At 41.2% G+C, this 24,408-nt stretch overlaps 1 protein-coding gene across 1 annotated transcript; it reads left to right on the plus strand.

Annotated features, from left to right (window-relative positions):
* Positions 1-763: 763 nt before the first annotated feature.
* sema3ab (sema domain, immunoglobulin domain (Ig), short basic domain, secreted, (semaphorin) 3Ab) lies at positions 764-22,641 on the plus strand. The gene is made up of 17 exons (XM_034534853.1): positions 764-905; positions 9,527-9,687; positions 10,129-10,191; positions 12,784-12,903; positions 13,863-13,953; positions 14,670-14,789; positions 15,650-15,792; positions 17,229-17,343; positions 17,463-17,532; positions 17,642-17,786; positions 17,908-18,127; positions 18,363-18,454; positions 18,546-18,587; positions 19,191-19,348; positions 20,632-20,699; positions 21,443-21,588; positions 21,861-22,641. Exons 1-17 carry the CDS (start codon positions 788-790, stop codon positions 22,392-22,394), a joined length of 2,406 nt encoding a protein of 801 aa, XP_034390744.1. The 5' UTR covers positions 764-787; the 3' UTR covers positions 22,395-22,641.
* The last annotated feature ends 1,767 nt before the right edge of the window (positions 22,642-24,408 follow it).

Consider the following 24,408-nt stretch of genomic DNA (forward strand, 5'->3'; position numbering starts at 1 on the left):
TCATGCTTTCTATGCTCCCTCTCACCCTCTCCCCCACCTACACTGCACTTTCTTCTTCTTCTCTCTCTCTCTCTCTCTCTCTCTCTCTCTCTCTCTCTCTCTATGACTATGCTGTCTGCCTCAGCTGTTCTCAGTTGCACTGTGTGCCTTGTGCTGTGGGGACGGGGCAGAGCTGCGCTGAGTGGCGCTAAACTAGTCCAGAGCAGCGTTGAGTGGAGAGAGAGCGAGACATAAATCAGTGTGAATGGGGGAGAGAGAGTCAGTGCAGATTGTACTTACAAAGCTAACTGGATTAACAGCTGAAACAAACTGGACCTGTTTTTTCTGTCTTGAGCGAAAGGTAGAGACTCAGTGACAATGTGGATGGCTGTTTAGAAAGAGCTGCATGCTGGTCAGGTACCAGGCAGTCGTACCCAGCTCCTCTCACTCCTCGTATTTAGTCCGGTGAAGATCTCTTCTTTGTGCTTGGTTTGGTTCAGTTTACCGTGGACTTGCTGGTGCGGGAGGCTAACGTGCAGTGACATTGACACTTAACCCTCAACTTTGCTTTGCAGGTTCTGTCTCCACTGTTGGACTCTAATTTTGGCTTTTGACCCCTGGAACAGGAAAAGGGTTTTTGATTTGGCAGGGGACGAGACCTGCTGAGAACCAGTCTGGACTGACCCACCAGTATTTATTCATAATCGCTGGACAACAGGACCATTTCTTTTAGCACACCAGATCTGAGACTGACCGCACTGGAGGCGTATATTTAAAGGACCTCTCCGGCTGCTATTGCCCCAGGAACATGGGCTCACTCTGGGGCAGCATTATGCTGCTGTGTGGGTTGGTTCTGCTCAGGACAGAGGGCAGCGGAGCCCAACAGACCAAGAACAACGTCCCCCGGCTAAAACTGTCCTATAAAGGTGAGTTCCTTGCATTTGTGCATTCTGTCACAAATTGTAAATCTCTACACGTTTCAGCTCTTCACTTTTGGTTTGAATTAGAGTCTTTGTCCTAATGCTGCATCTTGATCATGTAGCTTTAAAACCCCAAATCACATGTGATGGGCTGATGAAGAAACTAGAAAAGCTTGTCCATAGAAGTTGTAGCAACTTTGAGATCTTATATCCCTGCGAGTACTTTATGTTTGATTATCTCTAAAAATACCAGCAAAGCTAACTAAGATGAAACAAGAAGAAGAGCAATTATGGCTCATCAGATGTATGCGTCTTGTTGTGAAGCAATAATTCATATCTGTTGTTTTATTAGGATTTTAGTCAGGAAGTTACAATTAATTCATGAACGTGAAATCTGTTTTATACTGTGTTAGATCACGCTCCCGTTCAGTATTTCAAATATTATAAAATAATTAAAAACCTCATAGCAGTGTAGTAAAAGTAAATCAATCAGCAGGGAATAATAAATAGGAATTAATGGGAATAATTTACATGCAGCTTTATGTCAAAACGAGAGCAGTTAAGTGGTATTTAGGAAAGAGCCTTGATTTGCCTAATGTATCTCAACTAAATTGTTTACAACAGTAGTCGCTCCCTGATCGACTCTCTCTTCCTGTCTGGCTGTCCCTGTTTTGATAAATTGCTGTTATCAGTTTTGCAATGAAAAGGTGGTGCCAGACATCATTCATCCCTCTCTCTCCCTTTTTTTTTGTTACTGGATGTCAGTACATCGCTGCGTTCTTTCCTGCATGGTAATTATACTCAGGATGAATGGTGCAGGTCTGTTTCAGCAGATGGCTTTCCCAAAGATAATTCTTTCTCGCTCAGCACTGGGAGATCCATAATTATACACACAAGCATGCGCAAATACACACACACACACACACACACACACACACCCATAAATACTTGGCCATCTGTAGTTAAATAATGATACCTGTGAGCAAATCAGTCACTTAAAACAACATGCTGTCAGTTTGGAGAAACACGCCCATGCAGTGATATCTAGATTAGAAGCAAGGCCTTCAGGTAGCAGCCTGGCAAGCTTGGGTATTTGGCTGTCATTTCCACATTCAATATTTCCATTAGACATCATCTGCATTTTGGCTGGAGGTGACAATATTTGGCAACGTATCTGGCTGAGGAGTTTTAGCCACATGATAGCGAGCAGGTATAATGTTCATGGCTGGAATGTAGTTAAAATATTATTCATATAATACTGTAGAATTTTATCAAACATTATCCATTGTAGGTCCCATTAGGCAAGTGACATGGGATTATTGCATTATGAATCATTTATATCATCATATACATTATTCATTACCCTTGTGACAGGTGAAGCAGACTCAGATTTACTCATGGCGAGGAGGGAAACATATGATCCACGGTGGTGAATTACAGAGCACTGCCTGCTTAGACAGTCTGAGAAGTGGAGGGAGCAGGGAATATCTGATCAATGACACGTGGGACCGTGAGGTGAAGGAACTCTGACCCCTACAGGTCACTGGGATTACTGGGAAAATCTCTGTGTGTCCAAATGAATGTGTGTGGGTGCAGGCATCCACACATTTGAACATGTTTTTAACTCTACTGATGACTTAATCAGATGAATGCACAACAGGAAAGTGTTTATCTCGAAGGCGTGAACCTGCTCCCCCACAGTATGAGCCCCTCAATGAACACTGTTAGACTCTCTGAAGCATACACACCAACTTCAGCCATCTCACACAAACACACACACACACACACACACACACACTTTCTGCTGAACCACAGGAGATTCCAACACATCTTTGGAAGTGAGGGTTGAGGGGCAGAAGGGCAGTGGAGTAGGGGGAAAGATCACAATGGTACCCCATGGCTACCTAAACAAGCGCTAAGGTCCAACTGTATCAACAACTAAGTGACTGGGTGATGATGAGATAGTGGGAGGCCGTGGATTTACAGTGCACCCCAGCACCGTAAATTAAGTAATTTCTTATATGTTATCGTTTGACATAAATTGATATGAGATTGATTCCCACCCCCAGAAAGGGAATCCTCAAGGAGTTAACAGAGATCCATTAGGCTTTGCAAGTTTATGGGGCACAAGAAGTAGAACACATATAGTTTGCTGTCCAGGGAAGGAAATGGGGGAACTTTAGTTTTATAGGATGCAAATGTGTGTACTGCCAAAAGTACTCCTTCTCTTCCCTTCTCCTTCACTTCGACCTGTCCACCCCTTTTCTGATCAGAGCCAACGGCTTACACACACACACAAACACACACACACAGGCACACACAGGCAAATGCATTCAAAGCATCACAACACAATGCTTACTCTTGAATACCAAGGATGAAAAGAGCCAAGACAATTGAAACTACAGCAGTAACCCCTTGGTTCACTGTTCACAAAATTCCTCATCGTAGTTGTCATACATTCAGCTGTTTTTGTTTTTGTGTTGTTCTTGTTTTCATTGTGGTGCGAATGGACTTTTAATCAGAGTTGGGGAATGGAGAAGTTCTCTTAAAGACCTTTAATCCATAAGCACGTTAAGAATCTTTGGAGTGGAGTTGGGTTTCTCGGGGTGTGTACAGTATAAACTCTGAAAGGCCATGGGAAGGTATCCTATATACTTAGGGAGCTGGATGTTTGGAGGCTTTCTCAGGTTCTGAATAGTCTGTTCCCCTACAACTGCAGGCGTGTTCAGGATTTGTTTGGCAGTGTTCAGTTTTTGTTTGACTTGTTTCTCCAGGGGCTCATAGAGGAATCTCATAGAGGAATCTTTGTAGTCATTTGACTTAGTCATCATCTGTACCAGCTGCCAAGTAAGATGCGTTTGCTTCAGTGACGTGCAATGAGGTTCGTATCTGGTGAGGCACTGACTCTTTCAGAGTTAGATTTACAAATATATGAAGCCAATAGAGGAGCTTAAATCACCATTCAATTGGCAACTTGCACATTGACTACTGGTTGTTTTTCATATTTCATATCAGCATTCTTTACACACACACATCGGTAAGGTACATATTTGATTCCACCAATTTATAGCGGCTCAGAGAAAGTTTCCTCTGCATCCTCTGTGCTTTTAATTTGCCATCGCAATTCCACAATTCATATTCATTCAATATAAATACAATACTATATAGCCTACTGCAGTGTATGCATGGTCCTACCTTTACTTGTAAATAAAGACCATTCGTCTATCTCTGGACAAAAATCTCCATGACTATGTTGTAAAAGTCCTCTTATCTTCTTTTAGCTTTAAAAGTGTAGAAGAAGAGCAACAGCAGCACAAGCGTAAACCTGACCAGTGGGCTCTCACACACCCCCTTCCTGAGGCAGAGGTACTGTTTGCCTCCCCGCTTTTTATCATTGCAGTTTTATGTCCATCAGCAAGACTAAATAGGTTCTACACATTCGTGAAATGCACAACCTATTCTATTGAAAGAAAGGACATTTAATGAAAGTTCCTACAAATAAGAAAGCAAAAGGCACGCGCTCAACCCAGTTTGTGAGGGATGCACAACCTAAGATGAGGCACAGCTCGCCGCTGCATCTCCTTGCGTGTCACCTCTCTGTTTAAAGAGGAATAGTCAGTGATTTCTATTATAAAAATGCTAGAAGTGGTTGGAATCATACAGAAATTACATTTATAGCACAGATCAGTAGATACATTTAATTCCATTATCCAAACCACTTATCCTATTTAGGGTCGCGGGGCGCTGGAGCTCACATTGGGCGAAGGCAGGGTTCTCACCCTGGACACGTCGGCAGTTTATCGCAGGGCACATAGACAACCATCCACGCTCACATTCACACCTACGGGCAATTTAAAGTCCAATTAACCTGAGCTGCATGTCTTTGGACTGTTGGAGGAAGCCGGAGAACCCGGAGGGAACCCATGCTGCTACGGGGAGAACATGCAAACTCCACACAGGGACTGCCCAGGCCGGGGTTCCGAACCCGGGCCCATCTTGCTGTGAGGCGACAGTGCTATCCACTACATATTCATTTTTATTTTATTTTATCATTATTTGTTTTAATGATGACAGGCTCTGCCTCACCTGCCTCCCATGACCGCATGTCCCTGGTCTGCTTACATAATATACACTGTTCACGGCTATTGTCTGACAAACAGCGATAGTGTGTTGTAAATGGCTTTAATCAATATCAATAACATCAATAACATTTTCCAACATCAGTACAAATTATAATCAGATTTAAAATGATCAAACTAACATGCAGTACACTTGTTATCACAGTCTTAAACTACATTTCAGAAATTATTTTTTAACTACAAATAGCATGGAATTAAACAGTTTGACTACAGAGAAGGACCATGTCATGTAAATGATACGTGACATTATTGAAGTATTGCCCAACTATAGATAACATAAAAGGGACAGATGTAGCTCAGCCGGTAGAGCGAGTTGTCCTTACGCAACATGGCTGACGGTTCAATTCTTGGCTCATACTGTGCATGTCGAAGTGTCCTTGAGGGACACACTGAGCCTACAGCAGCGCAGTGCGCCTAGATGCTTAGAATGGGTTAAATGTAGAGGTCATATTTCATGTATGTATGTTATGATTCTAATAAAGTTTACATTTACATATGTTATTGCAAAATATTTTCTAAAGCAATCACCTTTAATCCTAAACCAGGCAAGTGTGCAGACCGGCCTGCAATATGTGAGAGTTGAGGATGAGAGGCTGTTTGCCTGCATTTCTGCTTGACGCTGAACAAATTACTTGACTGTTGAAGCTTAGTGGTGTTTTCCCTCAGGCGTGGATGAATCGGTGACTGTATACACTTAAAGTGACACCGCGATACGTTGTGCTTTGTCAGTGTGCAATCAAACACTCAGCCATACGAAGTCGGTGAGGCTGCTGAACCAGGGCCAAACTCTAGTGTTCCCATATACAGTGCGGCCACATGTGGGTAATTGTTAAAACGTGTTTCTGCTTTTTCTGAGGAAGCACTTAGATATCACTCTCTGCCCCCCAGTTGAGGGAGAGAAAGAGAGAGAAAGACAGAGAGAATGTAGGGTAAAATAGTTTATTTTTATCAGTCTCACATGGGACTGTTGATTCTTTGCATTCATTCCTTCTGCCCCCTTATCTCTCTCTCACGTTCTCTCTCTGTCTCTTTCACTTTTCACTTTTCATGTTTTCCTCTTCCTCTTCGTCTCTCTCTGCCCCAACTCACAAATTCACCATAACAGAATATAGCACTGGTGAGAAAGATGGGCTGCGAGTGGGGGTAGTTGGCAAAAATATGTTTTACTAAAATAAATGGAGGGAGGAAAAGAACGCAAAGGAGAAGGGAAGGGACCAAAGAGGAGGATTCTTAAGAGCAACAGTTACGGGCCAAAAGAGAACATTCGTAAAACATGGCAGGGCAACAGCTGACACCTGTTACAGGCCACACATTTGCCTTTTCACCTGTCTTTGTGTCTGTGTTTCTGCCAATTTGTTTGTCTATATCTTGTTTAAAACAGCCAAGCATATTATATGTAGCTTAACATTAGAGGCTTATTATTATTATTATTATTATTATTATTATTATTATTACTTTGTCACAGAGCTTCCAGTGCATTGAAACCATTTTCTAGGAAAAAACATTTAAAGTTGTAGGATAAATGGGAGAAAAACAAGTATTGCTTTATCCATGCACAGGGTGTTAACCCATTGTATTTTTAACCAGAGGGCACACCAGTCCAGACAAGCATAGTTTACTGCCTCTGGCGTGGCTCGGAAACATCCTGTTTCTTTCCAATAACACACATCAGAACATGCTCCATAAACACACAGATCCACACACAATACCCATAGAGTATCTCTTTCTCTGGATGAATAGCTTTTAATAACTTAGCAGTAGTCTCTGTTGAATGGTATGTTGCCATGGACACAACTCCCATAGACAATTTTCACAAACCAGAGAAGTGTGTGTGTGTGTGTGTGTGTGTGGTGATGCTGTTCTCCATTCTCTCATGCAGGGATGTGGTTTTAGGAGAAGTGAAGTGCAGTCATCACGTCTGTACAGTTTCCTTACAGCTTCTTGACACCTTGCTGTTTATATAACAAGTGTATCATTCTTATTCCCTTTAGATAAACAGATTATAAACACATTACACATAAACACCATTGTGTTTATATATAATTATCTTGAGGGCTGTCAGGCATTATGTTTGAATTTTCAGCCATAAGTATCTCCTAGTTCTATGAGCACAAGTAAAACTATTGTATGTGAAGGAGGTCTTCTCTGTCTCCGACTTTCTCTCCCAAACACAAACGCAGCACTGGTGTAGATGCGAGAGGGTCAGAGGTAGCAGGTAAGTGTTATTGTGCTGTCAGTGAAGGGCTTACGCTGATGATTGATCACCAAGGTTACGATGCAGCATACATCTGGGACACAGCATGGACTGTACTATGCAACACTTTTACCGCAACTTTATGACTTTGAGCTTCTGTCTATTCTTAAACAGTGGCTGTGTTATGTGCAACACAATTATATCTCGAGATAATGTAACTAATACTCCAAGAAAATCCTCCCAAGAAAATAAAAATAGAGCAATCTAGTGTGACATTGTCTGTGATTTACAGACACATAAATACACATGCAAGATACAAGTTGATACCGTAAATGTGTGGAAACATTTATTTGATCATACAATAAATTGTGTCGTGTTAATAACCAGCTTTTGGGTTTGGAACAAGTCTGATATATCTTAATTCTTACAGGCTAGATATGTTCTTTATGACTTCAATAATACTTTTCAATCCTCATGGAATTATTAAATCAGGTTTAGATGTCAACTTATCCAGCTGGCTCACACAGTATCATGAGTTTATACTTAAATGTGTCCAGAAATCCTCAGAGGAAATCTAAATCACCAAAACAATAAAGACCCAAAGTCAACCCATTGTATACGCCCATCCTGTCTGTGCATTTGTGTGCATGCGTGCGTACATGTGAACACGGCATTCACATGAATGTACATGCACGTGTGCAAACATATACATGTACGTCAGTGAAGTAAAGGTTTGTCTTAGAGCCAGAGCCAAAATGTCAAGGACGTTTTTAACCTGAACCAAGAGGTTCTCTAAGTGTTCCTTTGTCTCCCACAGCTGTGTTTCCTCAACATTTAACACATTTCCGTTTTCAAATCCAGCTTTTTAAAATTGTTATTAGGCGAATGTTAAATTGTGAATAAATAATGTAAAATGTCATCATTGTTGTCATGCTAAGAATGTTATTACTCTTCTCATATAGCTGTCTTGTGTATCTAGTACAAGAGACTTAAGAAGCCTACAGATGGATATCACATTTATAAAAATGCATTTAGATTTTTTTTTGACTGCCAACCTTTTTTTGGGCAACTTTCAAGATCCATGTTTTGATTTGTTATTACAATATGAGTTTTTGAATGAGTAAAAGCAGTTGCCCCCTCTTTTCCAATTTTCTTTTCTCGTACAGCTTCTCACTCTCTCGGGTTCTGACACACTTCAGAGAGGGGGGCATTCTCCTTGCTAAAACATTCATGAACGTATTTGCTATTTACTCCCAAGAAAGAGTGAGAGTGAGAGAGAAAGAGAGCATCAACAGAACCAGTTCTGCTGTGCTCCATAACTCTCCTCTCTTTTGTGTGAGTGGTCAATGGGAGGGCGACATAGTGTGGTCAGACTTTGTGGCTGAGAACAAAATGTGAGAAGGACAGAGCATGAATGTGTTTGTGTGTGTGTATGTACGCACATGTTACACAAAAGGTGTTATAATGCCATAGTCATAATGCCACCTTTAGAGGTCGTTACGGTAATGAGATCCTCATTGTCTATTTGTGACAAGTTCGGCTTTCCGCTGTGAAAGCAAATGTTCCTTCGTTGCCAGACTTGGCAGACCGTTGCATTACACTGCAAAACGTGAGCCGTAGCCCATGGTAACGTGTCCGGATAGCTCATGTGGTTGAGAGTAGTCCTGCAGTTTGGACTATGAAATATTAGCAGATTTATTTAACATTATATATTCCTCCAAGTTTTCCACTGCGAGCGGTAACAAGTTCTGCTTGGCTGCCGTGGTCAAGGTCACTTCCCCATGTAGACAGTTTGATCATTCGCTACCAGTGCTGGCATCACCTGCCCAGTCCAATTGGGCTTGGCAGTGGTTCTTCATTATCTGTCAGTTGCCTTGCTTGGCCAAGCTTTACAATTTATAGTCCTTGCATTTGTAAAAGGAATGGAAGCGACAACATTTACACAAAAATAAAAATAAAAAGCTTTGAAGAAAACCAGTCGATTAGGGACAAAACAACCTAATGTAACATTTTATTTTTATCTGACTTATTCAGTGCATGTGGAACATTACAGCAGAGCAGACAGACCAGTGAATGGAGAGGTGAACCTGTGGTTACAGAAATTCAAAGTGGTTGGAAATGTTGAAAGCTTTTTAAAACCAAGGCCGTGTCTTTCAGACACCCGTGGAAATGTAATAAAAATAATTTAAATAAATATTGACCTGGTGGGTTTTCTTTCTTTTATGCTGCCCACAGTTGCTGTGTGATTATCTTATTATGCTGATCATCACTTTTCCTTCCATTTTTTTTTGCAGACATGCTAGAGTCCAACAATCTTGTGACATTTGAAGGCCTGGCCAACAGTTCAGCTTACCACACCTTCCTGTTGGACGAGGAGAAAGGAAGACTTGTTGTGGGAGCCAAGGACCACATCTTCTCCTTCAACCTCCTCAATATCAGCAGAGACTACGCACAGGTACAACCATTGCTTGATTGTCTGGTGGCTTCACCCATTCATTAATTCAGCATAACTTTAAGTTTGTTTTTGTTTCTGACCAACTTAATATCTGCCTTGAGTGTACGTCTCCAACCAGAGAGCCAGTCGGGGGCTCAGGTATCTCGGGACTTTCTTTTCTGTTTCGACAGAAAAGAGCCTCCTGAATATTTCAGACCAGGGCTGTCGCACACGATCACACGCTGTGCCAGGCATGTTAGCTGCTCTCTGCACACCTGGATTAATAATGGAGTAAACTGAAACAAAGTGGATAACAAATCGCATTGTGACCCCTTCAACCCGCATGCACACAAGCAGTAGCTGTATGAACTCACTTTGTTAAATTGATTTGAGGGAGGGGGGGGGGGGGGGGGGTGGTCTGATTCTTCTCTAACATGCACAGGAACTGTGTTTGTGTTGCAGATCCCTTGGCTGGCTTCTCCCACCAGAAGAGATGAATGCAGGTGGGCAGGAAAAGATCTCTCGGTAAGAGCTAAAACCATCCATCATGCAAGTAGGTTTCAGCATTTTGCCCCTCCACTCCCACAGATGTTTTGAAAAAGACTGTTCTCTTGAGCTATGAAATAATGTAAACTCTGCAGGTCTGGGAGGAAACCTCACTGAAAGATGCAGTGGGATGACATGGCATGTGTGCTCCATATACATGACTCTTTAATCTTAAACAATATTATTATTTTTTTTATCTTTCAGCTTGTTTATTCCAACTGTGTTGACATTTAATCTGTCACATGAACAACTCACTGCCTTCTGTAGCTCCCCATAGTTGTGGTTATAATCTCTGAGCCAAGACTGAGACCACCATTTGACCTTAATCACAAGCCTCTGGGCACTCCATTTAATAGAGTGAAGCCTGGGAAAATGCTGTTCGGTCTGCCAGATCTACTGGACCTAGTGAGAGTTTAGTCTTCACTCTGTCAGTTTAAATAATACAGTTAAAACTTTCCCTAAGATACATAATGAAGAGCATTATTCTTATCCTGTGCCCTACAGTAATATATTTGACGCACACACATATAAACACACACACACACACGCATAATCATGTGCGACTAAATTATTTTTGAAGGCTAAGAATCTTTGAATATTTCGATGAGCTTCGAAGATTGAGTATCTGAAATAAAAGAAAAAACTCTGTTGTGCCATTAAGATGCAGGGCCTTTTCAGATTCCTTACCTCACTCAACCTTTGGATGACAAGCCAAGCGTCCCATCTCTCTGTGGCCGAGGCCAGTTTTAAAGCATCCTGTATGGTGTGGTGAAACTCTGTGTAAACACACTGAGAGGTTGTCTCTGCTCCCTTCAAACTGTGTTATGGATTCTATTTTCACTACAGCCTCAGGCAATATGCTGGAATCTAAAATCATGTCAAAGTTGTTTGTGCCTCGGTTTTCTTGGGCATTGGCCAAACTCTCCTGCCCTTCTGTGTGGCTGATTTGAAGCGCCATGAAGTCCTTTGTGTGTTTTCTGTAAACATTGTGGCGTGGATGAATAAGGCGCCCTGAGGGTTGGTCTTTCTGTTATAGAGTCGAAGGAGACTGAGAATTAAAGGGAGCTGGAGAGAGATGGAGAGTGAGTCAGCTGGTGTCCCCTGATGTACTGCAAGCAAACACTTCAGGAGATAAAGCTGAGAGGAAAGAAATAGATTGATGGGTGTGAAAGGTGTGACCCACAAGAGAAAAAAGAGAGCTGCAGGCAAACATGAAAATACCTTAACCTAGCAGAATAAAGGAACAATAATTGTCTGTTTAAGTTTAATATTCATATGTTGTGCTTACTGCTGCACATCTAGTTTCAGGTATTGTGCTCACTTCCACAGAGTTGTGACAAAATCTCAAATTAAACCAAATACTTGACATTGTTTCATATAAGGTATAACTTGTTGGACACACCTGTATTGTTTGAGTCTTCTTGTCTGCATCACCTTTCTAAATATTCAGAGAGATGAGAGGTATCAATGTGCAAAGAGATCATGCAGTTACTTACAGTAACTGCATAAACTCTTTACTTACAGTAGTGTGTTATTGCTTGGAACAATGATGTCCATTACTCAGATATGGCCACACAGGCAGCCATTTAAATCAAGGCAAAGACAGCTGCTTGGATAACAACTAAAGCTTACGCAAGCAGAGGCTGCTCTGTGCTGATGACCTAAAGCCAGATGAAGTAAGTCATGCATAATTTGTGGGACCATTTTTTTATTCTTTTTCCTTTTTGAATATGTGATGACACATCCAGTTTTATTTGAGGTCAGTTCTGCTCAGGCACGTGCTAACAGAGCACGAGGAAATATGCCATATGGCAATGTAGCAATGCAGCCAACAAATACAGATGCCCGTTGTAATAATTATGCCTATAATAATCATAAAACAAAGACAAGAGCCCAATCCAATGCAGACTCAAGACCATCACTTATGTATTCTCCACTGACAGAAAGACAGTAAGCCAACGCTGGCCTGCATTACAGTGATTGGTTAAACAGTAGGATTATGTGGTTGACTTTTGTCGACTGCCTCTTTTGTTATTCTACGGTCTAATTCCCACCCGTATGGATTTCACAATTATTCCATGGGAAATTATAAAGCACATGTGCAGAAAATCTCTAAGATCAGCAGTGAAAGATGTCACTGAGTTTAGAGAGAAACACTCGTGTGTGTGTGTGTGTGTGTGTGTGTGTGTGTGTGTGTGTGTGTGTGTGTGTGTGTGTGTGTGAGAGAAGCGAAAAAAAGTCATGGATAGAAAAGCTTAGTCTGGTCCTAATATTATTTTCAGAAATATTACTCAGCACAGTTTATAAAGGCCATTGTCCAGAGAATTACAGTAGTTTTTGCTCTCATTAGAGTGTTTTTCTCTCTAAATGTTGGATTTTCCTTTGTGACCTGTGCTCTTCGTGATGTCTGACCTCAGCTGTTTCACCACTTTTCTACTGACAGTTGCTATCACAACTGGCTTTTGACAACCATGGCACCAAAGACTGTCAAAACGGTGAATTTAAAACAGCTTTGTGTCAAATGTTGATTACCCATCCAGCTTAATCTGTTATCTGTCTTTGATCCATCAGAGGGAGTGCTCAAATTTCATTAAGGTGTTGCAGCCGTTCAACCAGACCCATCTCTATGTGTGCGGGACAGGAGCCTTCCACCCTGTTTGTTCCTACCTGGAGGTCGGCAGGAAACCAGAGGTACAGGCACACATTTAGTTTTCTTTACTGCCTCCACTAGCAATGCATGTTAGCAATACTATATAAAAGCTATACCAAGTTTCATATCACAGTAAAGTTTAGGTATTTAAAGTTGTGAAGGACTATGTGTAGTCGGGTGTGATTGCATTCTAAGATGATTTGCTAAGCACATAAAAAACATTTTGTTTCATAGTCTGCAGGACTTTCAAGTCATCACTCAAATTTGAAAATGCTTTGTGTGTGTGTGCGTGTGTGTGTCTGAGCGTGTGCGTGTGTGTGTGTGTGTGTGTGTCTGTGTGCGTGTGTGTGTGTTCATTTTAGTAGCAGCTAAGGAAATTGCTTTCTTCTCCTCCAAATGTCACTGAGCCAGACTTATGTGCATTTCCTATTCATTAGATGGCTATTTACAGACAATTAGAGGCAAATATTTCAGAGAAAAAACATTAATTATTTATAGATCATAACCTAGAAATGTAGATGTAATTCAGCTGATGGATAGCCTGAGTGTCGAGGTCACCAGAGTAATGAGATTTATTGTTTTCATTCTCGATCCTTACCTGTAGTATATAACAGGGGGAAATGATCTATTTGTTTTTAAAACATGTTTTCCACACTGCATGGCATGACATAATGTTTTTTAATTGCTTTATAAACAAATCATGTCAAGCAAAATAACACATTAAAGTATAATTTAAAAACAAAATGTCTTTTGATCACATTTTTCTGTGATTCACTGTGAAACCTTTTGGACTAAAATTGTGTCCACATTCTGTTCTGTTACAATGCTCATTTTCAATGCTTTCATTTGAATAAAATACTATCAAAATACTCAACTTGGATATCACAGCAAAACTGGTTCCTTACATACTGGAACTCTTTCTTTCTTCATATACTTTGACTCCTTAATGCATTTTACAATGTAATACAACTCCTGTAACTTTCTGTCCCTCCATGTCCAGGACAGTGTGTTCAAACTGGATCCTCTTATAGAAAATGGCAGAGGAAAGAGTCCCTATGATCCCAAGTTACTCACTGCCTCCATGCTAATTGGTGAGTTTAAGACCGGGTTTAAGACAAGGTCATATAAAAACGTGGGAGTCCTGAAAACACCCTCTGCCTCGCTCTTTCATTTCAGAAGATATATTGGGTTTAAAGTAAACGTGAATAACCGTACAGAGCATTCCTGTCATTCATTACCAGTGGATCAGCTCTGTGGTTTGTATTTACACGCTGGGAACCCCATCATTGGCAGAACTGCAAACTCTATTTCAATCTCAATATACCTCCTTAAATGCTGGGCGTGCATGGCAGATGACGCTTTATTGAGTTTCTTTGTACTAAATCCCAATTTTTTGTGCAAATAAAGCAGAATAATGTGAGCATGTCTTTCCTCTTTACCCCCAATTATTGCCAGTCACATTGTGTTATATCGCACCGTTTAACCTAGCAGATGGCCATTTTCCAGCCCATCACCCTTCATCTCCTCTCCCCTTTCTCTCTCCACACTCACCACCATTATTATGTACTCCCCTTGTCTTACATCTTTGTCCTGTCCCTCCTCATGTGTCTCTCCATCCGTTCACCCTTCCCCTGCCTCTCTTCTCAGCCATCTTACTGTGCTAATGTCAATTTCACACTCCTGATGTTCATCACGTCCATCACTGTCTGTATTTTCTCAGGACTACCTGTACTGCGAAGCCCCTGCCCCTGAATGTTTTCTCATCCGGTGGTACTAAACTAACACACTTCACTCATTTTACTTTCAGATGGAGAACTGTATGCTGGGACATCAGCTGACTTCATGGGGCGTGACTTTGCCATCTTTCGCACTCTCGGAAAGCATCACCCGATCAGGACGGAGCAACATGACTCACGATGGCTAAATGGTGAGAGAGAAGAGAGAAATCACTTGTTAGCTTTCATATAGCCACGAGTAGTTACAAATATGGAATACTTTATGGGTCCATGATTTTGAAATGAACTTAAATGTATTCTCCTGAAAATCTTAAATGGCAGTTGGTGATGGCAAGACTGATGCTGTCACATTGGATGTCCTCTTTGGTTTTCTATATGCTATCGCAGGCCTCTATATTTATAGTTTAAATATATTTACCCACTTATTACGCGCCAAACATGATGGTCTCAGCAAACTAACCAACCTAAAGAGTCACCTGGACTCAATGGACTATGTGAGACATTGCCACAAAAACAATTCTAATTTTAAATAAAAGTAAAACCAAGGAAACTTGGTACATTATTGCCCCAGAGAAAAGAATTACCTTGCAGCTGTCTCTGGGAAGTATTTGTTATATCTTTTGAAATTAGAGATGAATACAAGCGTTTATGTCCTCGCATGTTTTAGTAATACGTTATAATCCCGCTTTTTCTGCATGGCTCAAAACATTGCAGCTGGTTTTCTAACAAAAACAAAGCGCAAGAAGCAGATTACTCAAGTGTTGGCTTCTCTCCTTTGGCTCCAGGTGGAGTTTATAATTCAATATAAAACTTGTTATTACCTCACAGGCTCTACATGCTGAAGCCCTTGAGTACCTCTCGTAAATGAAGGCTTACCAATAATTTGCTGTCCTTATTGCTCTTGTGTTTACTATCCTGTCTGTTTGATAGTTAATACTAAATACTTTCATTGTCAGGCACTAAATAAATGAATACTTTGAGATACATAATAATTTAATTGATACTTACCTTGATTTCCTTCGTCTCAAAAGTGTGTCCCTCTTTGTTGCAGATCCCAGGTTTGTGGGCGTTCATCAAATTCCAGAGAGCGACAACCCAGAAGACGACAAAATCTACCTGCTCTTCAAAGAGAACGCGATAGACGGAGAGCATGCTGGGAAGGCCACACACGCTCGCATCGGGCAGCTCTGCAAAGTACGCATACACACATTAACACACAGAGACATGTTCATTCAAGCACACACTCACACAAGCTGGCTCTCACAAAGAGAAAATCAGACAGACACACAAACTCTCACACCGACATAATGTGAAATAGCTTTTGTATCTGGAAAAACACTTGACGGGTGTCTGAGTGGCTTTCATAATGGCAGGTTTCAGCGGCCGTATTTTTAGCCTGGAGAAGAGTAGGCTTTGTTGTGTGTGGTACAATTAGCCCCCGAAGACAGAAACCTGAGAGAAATGTTAAATGTCACCAGAACCTGAGCGGCAAAGATGCTGTCAATGGCGGCACTGTTATCCAAATGCCATGCGTTGGCACTGATTGGGTCTGCTACACCCTCGAGCTCCGGGGGATGATTATGTTAAATCACTGGCCTCGTATCAGCTTTCGCGTTCCAAATCCCACCCTCACTCATGAAGCAGGAATCCACCAGGCTGACTGCAGATCAGCAAGTAATGTCCAGCCTCAACTGTCTATTTAGCTGCATATTGGTCCTCTGTCATAATCTCCCATTACCCAGTCTGTCAGGAATCTGCTTTGCTCGACGAAAGACAAGCCATCCATTTTGCAAGACGTATTAATTATGGCCTACGCATATTTTGGCACACATCTTATTTAGTGTCATAAATCAACACAAACTGATATATATTTTTATGAGCCAGCACTTTGTGCCTCTGTGTTTGTGTGCAATGCTTTTGAAACACTATACTGTGAGGCGCACAGACACATATTATTAGGGGGTGTGTTGGGACATAAAGTACTTTAGAGACACAGCATCTAAAAATCCGTTATTTATCATGGGAAAGTCATGGGCTGTTTGGTTGATTGACAGTTTTAAAGAAACTGTCCGTTTATTTTGTAAACACTGATTTGTCAATGTGTCATTTTTAAGGTTCAAATATATTTAGTGGAAAGAATCAATGTAAAGACTATTCAGAAAGACATAAAGACAGTTCACAAGTTTCAATAGTCATATGACCAACAAAGGCAATCATTTACTATGGAAACAAAGTATTATCATAGCGATATTACTTTAATGATAAGACCCTGGTGGATGTAGCTTCCCAGACTCCTAATCTGCTTCAGATTCATTGATGCACCTTGACTAGTTTAATTAATTACCACTTTAACCAAACTTTGAAGGTTTTTTTTGTATTTTTCCACATATGAGACCAACCATTGCATAGGGTAGGCAGTTCTCATCCTCTATACGCAGCCAGGGAACACCGCACCTCACTTAGCCAGAGGGTAATACATAAAGAAAGTTGTTTAAACATTCAATGATATATTAGTATACACTAAAGTAGGGAAAGAAACTAGAAAATAAAACACAAATTGTCTCAATATTCTGTGAGTTTCAAATAAATGTATTTCCCTGCTGAGCTTGTGCATGTGATCTGGCCAACAGAATGACCTGGGAGGTCACAGGAGTCTGGTAAATAAGTGGACCACCTTCTTGAAGGCGCGACTTATTTGCTCCGTGCCTGGCAGTAATGGAATAGACACACACTTTGATGAGCTACGTGAGTGATTGCTCCCGCACCCTAAAATGTGTTTCACCGTTTTGTTCCTGAAGATGAAATGCAGTCTTGTCAGTAGTGAACGTGTCTGTAATATACAGTGTCCTCTCTTTGGCTTTCAGAGGATGTTTTCCTCATGAGCACAAAGGATCCTAAGAGCCCGATCATCTATGCAGTATTTACCACTTCCAGGTACTATGCCTGACATGGAAATAGTTTGGGCTGTAATCACTGATTGACCCGTGTTTTCAACAAGAACTTGACCTTTCCTTAACTGACTAATCTTTTTCTGCACCATTAGCAACATCTTCAAAGGTTCAGCTGTGTGTATGTACAGCATGACAGACATCCGGAGGGTGTTCCTGGGTCCTTACGCACATAGGGATGGTCCCAACTATCAGTGGGTGCCCTTCCAGGGACGTGTTCCCTACCCGCGGCCCGGCACAGTGAGTGCTGAACACTATTAACTGGGATGTCAGTGTATTATGAACTGAGCTTGAAGGTTAATCTTACTTTATGTCTTACTTCTTAATTCTTCTAACGGTTATCTTTTTTCTCTCTCAACAGTGCCCAAGCAAGACGTTTGGAGGGTTTGATACAACCAAGGACCTTCCTGATGAAGTTGTAACCTTTGCCAGAAGCCACCCCGCCATGTTCAACCCTGTATACCCCATTAACAATCGACCAATCATAGTCAAAACAGATGTGGACTACCAGTTCACCCAGATAGTGGTGGACAAAGTAGAAGCAGAAGACGGGCAGTACGACGTCATGTTCATAGGCACAGGTATACATTCAAATACATACTGTAAATTTGACTTTCTATTTCCGACCACTCTATGTTTTATTCATGTACTATTCTATATATTATGTTATATTATATTACGAGCTCATATAATATTGTATCTCATATCCCAGTATGCCATTTTACCATATTATGCTGATGTTACTGATTGTTTTGCAGTACCGGTACATTCTTTATTATAATATCTTGCATCATGTGTGCCTCCTTTGTGTGTTAGACATGGGGACGATACTGAAAGTGGTATCCATCCCCAGAGGCTCCTGGCATGACCTGGAGGAAGTCCTATTGGAAGAAATGACTGTCTTCAGAGTAGGTTATTTTATTAAAAGTTAAAGAATGATTGTAGAATCAGCGGGTCTTGTCTAACCAATCTATTCTGTCATGTTTCTGTTCGTTGCAGGAGCCAACAGCCATTACAGCGATGGAACTTTCAACAAAACAGGTATTGATTGTCGTTCCTATTTTCTGTAAAATAAAACTATAGCAGCACTGTAGCCAAGAGGAGATATTAAGCTCATATCAAGATTACTCTGGAAATAATATTACTTCATTAAATGAGCCCAGTGAAGGCTGGATATAAGCCTCTGGGAATGCATTGGGGAGAAACATTTGCAGATATGATACATAATGAAAAAGTGTTTTTCGTGTGTGAAAACCTTCTCATAGTGAGTTAGAGCTTTTCCTCATAGGTGACACACCTTGCTGCTTGGCTGAAACACAGAACAAAGACGCACTTGTTTTGAACACTTGGAGATGAAACGCAAAGATCTCAATTGTTGGCTTTTTAACAACAGTTAGCTCATCAGTTTAAATTGCAAGGAGAGACAAAACAAGACGGCAAATTGACAGGTGGGTTGGTGCATCCGTGGGAATATGGTCCGTCCACATTCCTGACTTGTATTTTCACCGAGCAAACACACAAGCTGAGCCAAACATTAACGTATTACTCAAAGCACACCGCTCATCCCGACATAAAACCTAAATTGAAGCTCCGAAAACATAAACTATTGTATATTTAAAGTCTCTTTCTCTTTTGCCCTCACAGCAACAACTGTATCTGGGCTCAGACATTGGTGTGTCCCAGATGCCTTTGCATCGGTGTGAAGTTTATGGGAAGGCGTGTGCTGAGTGTTGCCTGGCAAGGGACCCTTACTGTGCTTGGGATGGCACCGAGTGCTCCAGATACTTTCCCATGGCTAAGAGGTAATGAATGCATACTTCCACATTCATGTCATGTCGCCAACGTGTCTTTGTGTTTTACAAGCTGCCTGACACTTTGAACACAACGACTAATCAGAGCTTCAAAACATTGAGCAGATTTGCCACAAACCCAAAATGATACTTCCAAACAACATCATTACTTTAATGCGTCAGGCAAGGTATACACATTTAATTGAATCCATACTTTGGATAAATGACCACATTCTCAAACTGAAACACACCGCAAGTAGCACAGTTAGGATTTGCTCTTCATATGAAAAGTATAGCATCAACATTTGTGTTTTCCACTTAGTTAGAGCAACCAGCTTGAGATATAAACATGCACAATGTACAATATATATTTGAGTTATGCCTGTTTAGGAATTACTTTTGTTTAACATATTGACTATATTTAACCGAGGTACAACTAAAAGATATAGAAGGCTTTTTCACATAGTGATTCAGGGTTGATTCAGGGCTGGCGCTAGGCCACACTTCTAGTGCAGGCTTTGTATATTTGCCAAAATGGCCGAAAGGTAGTGGGTCGTGTTTCTACCAGAGAGCCAGAAATATAACCTGCCTCATGTGTTTACCGTAAATGAGATCCAAAGTCAGGGATGTCTGGAGGCTGTCTGGGTGAACCAGGGGTGAGGTTGGTGGTAGTATGGTTGTAGTAGTGGACTGATCTGTGTGTGTTCATGTATGTGTGTACTTGTGCTCTGTGTGCAGCCTCCCACTCATAGCTCCATGGGGCTTATTGATTTGAATGCTAGCTGCACAGTATCCTGTTCTCGCTGGTAGTGGGACTCCAGAGTCTGACATTCAAACACAAGACAGCCAGCGCAAACTCTTATCTCCAATTAGCAACACACAACAACGCTGGGTCAGGACAATGGGAAGCAGAGAGGAGAAGTTATCAGTTTGCTTTTGGTGTTTCCATAGTTTTCTTAACCTTAGGGTTATGTTTTACAGTTTACTTAAAACTCTCTCTTTTGCATCCGCAACCCAGAAGAATGACAGGCTGAAATATTTGAGTAGGTTTCAATTTCTCCATCATACACACCCTATAATTAAAGCTTTTCTACGACGCTATGGGCTGCCTGTTGTTTTTGTGTTTATTTGTGTTGGTCTCCACTATTGCTGCACATCGAAACCACATTCAAACACACACCTGCACACAAACTCCCTGCGCACATATTCACACACACACACACACACACATACACACGTACAAGGACGCCGGTGTGTGCTGACTCATGAAGGTGTTTATATTTGTGTTTCTGCAGGAGAACAAGGAGGCAGGATATCAGGAATGGAGACCCACTCACACAATGCTCAGATCTGCAACACCATGGTACAGAATTGAAAATAAAATGTATTTATTAAAAAACTATTGTATAGTCAGTGTCTAATATCATTGTGTGCTTAGTACTGACCTTATGCTTTAAAAAGTAAATTCCCAAATGCCATGTTGAGCTTTTGTTTTAAGAATGTATTTCTTCTTTGAACATAACAAATTGTCCCAAAGTGGCGGCTGTCCTTTCCCGATGTGATCAAAACACTCGACAAGCCAGTTGAACGTGTGTGTTTTTAAGTTTGTCTGGCGGGGTGAAGATTAGAGTCGGTCCATGTGCAGCTTCTAATTAACATGGTCAGGATTCCACGGAGCCTCCTCCCTGTCGCCAAGCCCTCCACTCTACTGCCCTGTTAATGTTCTTAGTCCAAAAGCAGACACAGCACTCTATGAAGCAAAGATTAAAGACAACATATTGTTTTGAGGAAATGAGGAGGGAATAACAATATTTTGCAAATCTCACCAGAATCAGGATTTAGTGAAATCAGTCACGGGAACACTGAGCTGACACACACCTACTTGAATGTGTTGAACCTCTTTCCTCCAGCGAAGGCCTCTCTGGTGGGAGCATTCTGCACATCATTGAGTGTTGGCTCCTATCTCAGGCAGTACAAAGTGTTTCACATTTCATTCAGAGAAAAACAGAAACAATCTAATACAGAAATCAATTGATAATCACAAAAACTGGTCTTAGAGCATTACATTCAGCCAACTTCTGCAACAAACTTCTGATTCCTCTGCAGACGAGCTCAGTGGGCAGGCGACTCTCCTGGATAAAACCGTGTATGGTGTGGAGAACAGCAGCACCTTTCTGGAGTGCAGTCCCAAATCCCAGAGAGCCCGGACGTATTGGCAGTATCAGCGCTCTGCTGAGGACCGCAAGCAAGAGGTAGGAGTTTACTCCGCTCACACTATTGTGTTGAAATACTCCAATAGAATCTGAATAAGGATGGATGGTGCACATATTTTTAGGTAATAACGTATCACATTTTATTAATATTTGATGCCATGGTTCATTCAAATACATTTTGTGTAATCAAAACACCCACAAGATGGAGTAAAATAGATATTTTCTATATATTACATGGGTTATATACTTTCCTATCTGTATCGCTCTGTCCTTCACTCAGTCTCTGTCACTGCCACTCTACCATTCTGTAGATCAAATCAGAAGAACGTTTCATCCGCACAGACCAGGGCCTACTGATTCGCACACTCAACAAGAAGGATTCTGGGATCTATCTGTGCCAGGCGGTGGAGCACGGCTTCATGCAGATGCTTCTGAAGGTGACCTTGGAGATCATTGACACCGAACGCTTGGTGGATCTGCTACATCAGGATGAAGCTGCCGCAGCCGTCGCCCCTGCACTGGATCTCTCCCCACCTCAAGAAACCCCAAATCAAAAGCTGTGGTACAGAGACTTCCTGTCTTTGGTCAATCACCCAACTCTGAACAGTGTGGACGAGTTCTGTGAGCAGGTATGGAAAAGAGAGAGAAAGCACAGGAGGCAGAAAGCTCACCTAGTGCAGCAAGTGCAAATACACCAGCAGCACCAACAGCAGCAGAAGGTTGTGAACCCTCGCACTCACGTGCATGCTCAAGGGCTGGCAGCCAAATGGAAACACCTGCAGGAGAGGCAGAAGGGACGCAACCGCAGGACCCATGAACTAGAGAGGGCCCCCCGCAGTGTCTGACCTATAACCCTTGACTTTGGACACTCAAACCACAACCTTGTTCCGTAACCCTGATTAACCTACCCACCTTTCTCATTCATACTGAGATACAGACATCTTCCACAAAGACTGGATAGAAAAGTTAAAGTGGTAAATGGTAATACTATCCTGATCAGCCGGCTGGTGTGTTTTGTGCGTGGGCAGCGATGTTTACAGTACGACAGTACGGAGGACTGCAGGAAACGGGATGTTGTATCACACCAGACCATTTGAGCATATTATCTCAGCTGGCCTGTGTGGCCTGAACACTGCAGCAAAACAGTGTCAAGCAGCACAAGAACTGGATACACATACCACCCCACCGACATGACTGATTCCACATCGAGATGTCAATGGCATTGTCTCATGGCATGCTAGTAAGTTGTATATCAGTGTGAAACTAAGTACCTAAAAATAACTGATCATTTCTTTTTTTACTTCACAAATATGAGTACGTGGGATTGTAAAAAGAAAACAGTCTTGAGGGTAAGTGGACTTACAAGCACAAAATAAGTGGAGCTCATGGAAAGCACAATTTGAGATATTTGGTCATTTTAGGTATTATTGTTGGTTGAATCAGTCAACGCGAGAAAGAAAAAGGCAGAGCACTGCAAGAAACTAGGAGCAACGCTCACCATTTGACAACAGATACAACAATGTAGCTAAGATGTGTAAATACTGTATTCTATGGTGTCTCATCCGACTAAAGGGAGTGGCTTGCAGTTGTCTTGTTGTTTTATGTTGTTCCCCAGATAAACATTTATTTAAGAAAAAGTCTGGAAACGAGTCAGTGTGTCTGCGCCTTAGATAAGCTTCCCAAACAAGGTCAGGTTTTATTATTTTGCATCATATCAATAATGCATGAAATGTCAGACTGAGTTGTTTTTTATGTTCATTTGATTTGTATCCACTTTGTTTCCATTACATGTGTATTTATTGATGTACAATTATGTACATTGTGAGAATGTCTTTCGATGTGCAGGCTTTTTCTCCTTGGTTTGATTAATCTGATTCCCAGGACCAATCTCTTAAAATAATTGTATTATCAAAAATACCGTAGTTAGACTGGAATATATTTAGAATTATTGGTCAATATTACATGCATTTCATATCAAATGCACTGAGCAATAACCCAGTATCAATACTTTTCAATCAATACAATATGTTTCTTCCACATTTAATTCCTCATAATCATAGTCTTCACAGGCAGCGCAGTGTAACAACTTAATTTCACTGCATGTAACATAAAAACTCTAGTTTATCTGATTGTAACAATCCTTTATTATAAATTACACACATGAAAACACAAACCTGGAATGTAGCTGTGAACATTATGTAAATATAAATACTATAGTGTATGTTTGACAAGTATGACACTGTGTATTAGTGCATGTGAATACTATTGTAGTGTTCCTGTTTTGCTATAGCAATGATATACTAGTCTGGTGTTGTCACCGTTATTCTGTTGTTTGCTTAATCAGTACACAATATTAAGTATTTCAAAGATGTACATACTATTTCTGTTAGGACTCAACTGTATAATTGATCATTCCTGAGGTAGGTATTCATTAAAAAATATAAAGATTGAAACATGATCTAACTGGATATAAAAGTTCATAAACCTGTTAACAATGAACAACACTGCCAGTTGAGCATTGCAACACACCACCAGTATGTCAGAGGACCTCAAGTGAGTGTTTGCAAACCTCATCTGCTTTTGGAAGCCATGACGGCGGAAGATGAGAAACAGCTGGAGCCGCCCCTCAGAAAGCAATTTTTGGCTAACAAGACAAGCTCAACACCAGAGTTTTGGAGCTTTTAGTAGAGATGAGCATATGATAAGATCATCATTATAAAGAGAACATATAGGGTGCCTCACTGCATGTGTCCTGGACATACAGTGAAAGTGAGGAAATGAAGTGCTGCTGCTTTTTGGCATGATGATGATGATGATGATGATGGTGATGATGATGATGGCGATGATGTATTCTACTGA

The sequence above is a fragment of the Cyclopterus lumpus genome, chromosome 6 (assembly GCF_009769545.1).
Source record: "Cyclopterus lumpus isolate fCycLum1 chromosome 6, fCycLum1.pri, whole genome shotgun sequence".
Taxonomy (NCBI): Eukaryota; Metazoa; Chordata; class Actinopteri; order Perciformes; family Cyclopteridae; genus Cyclopterus; species Cyclopterus lumpus.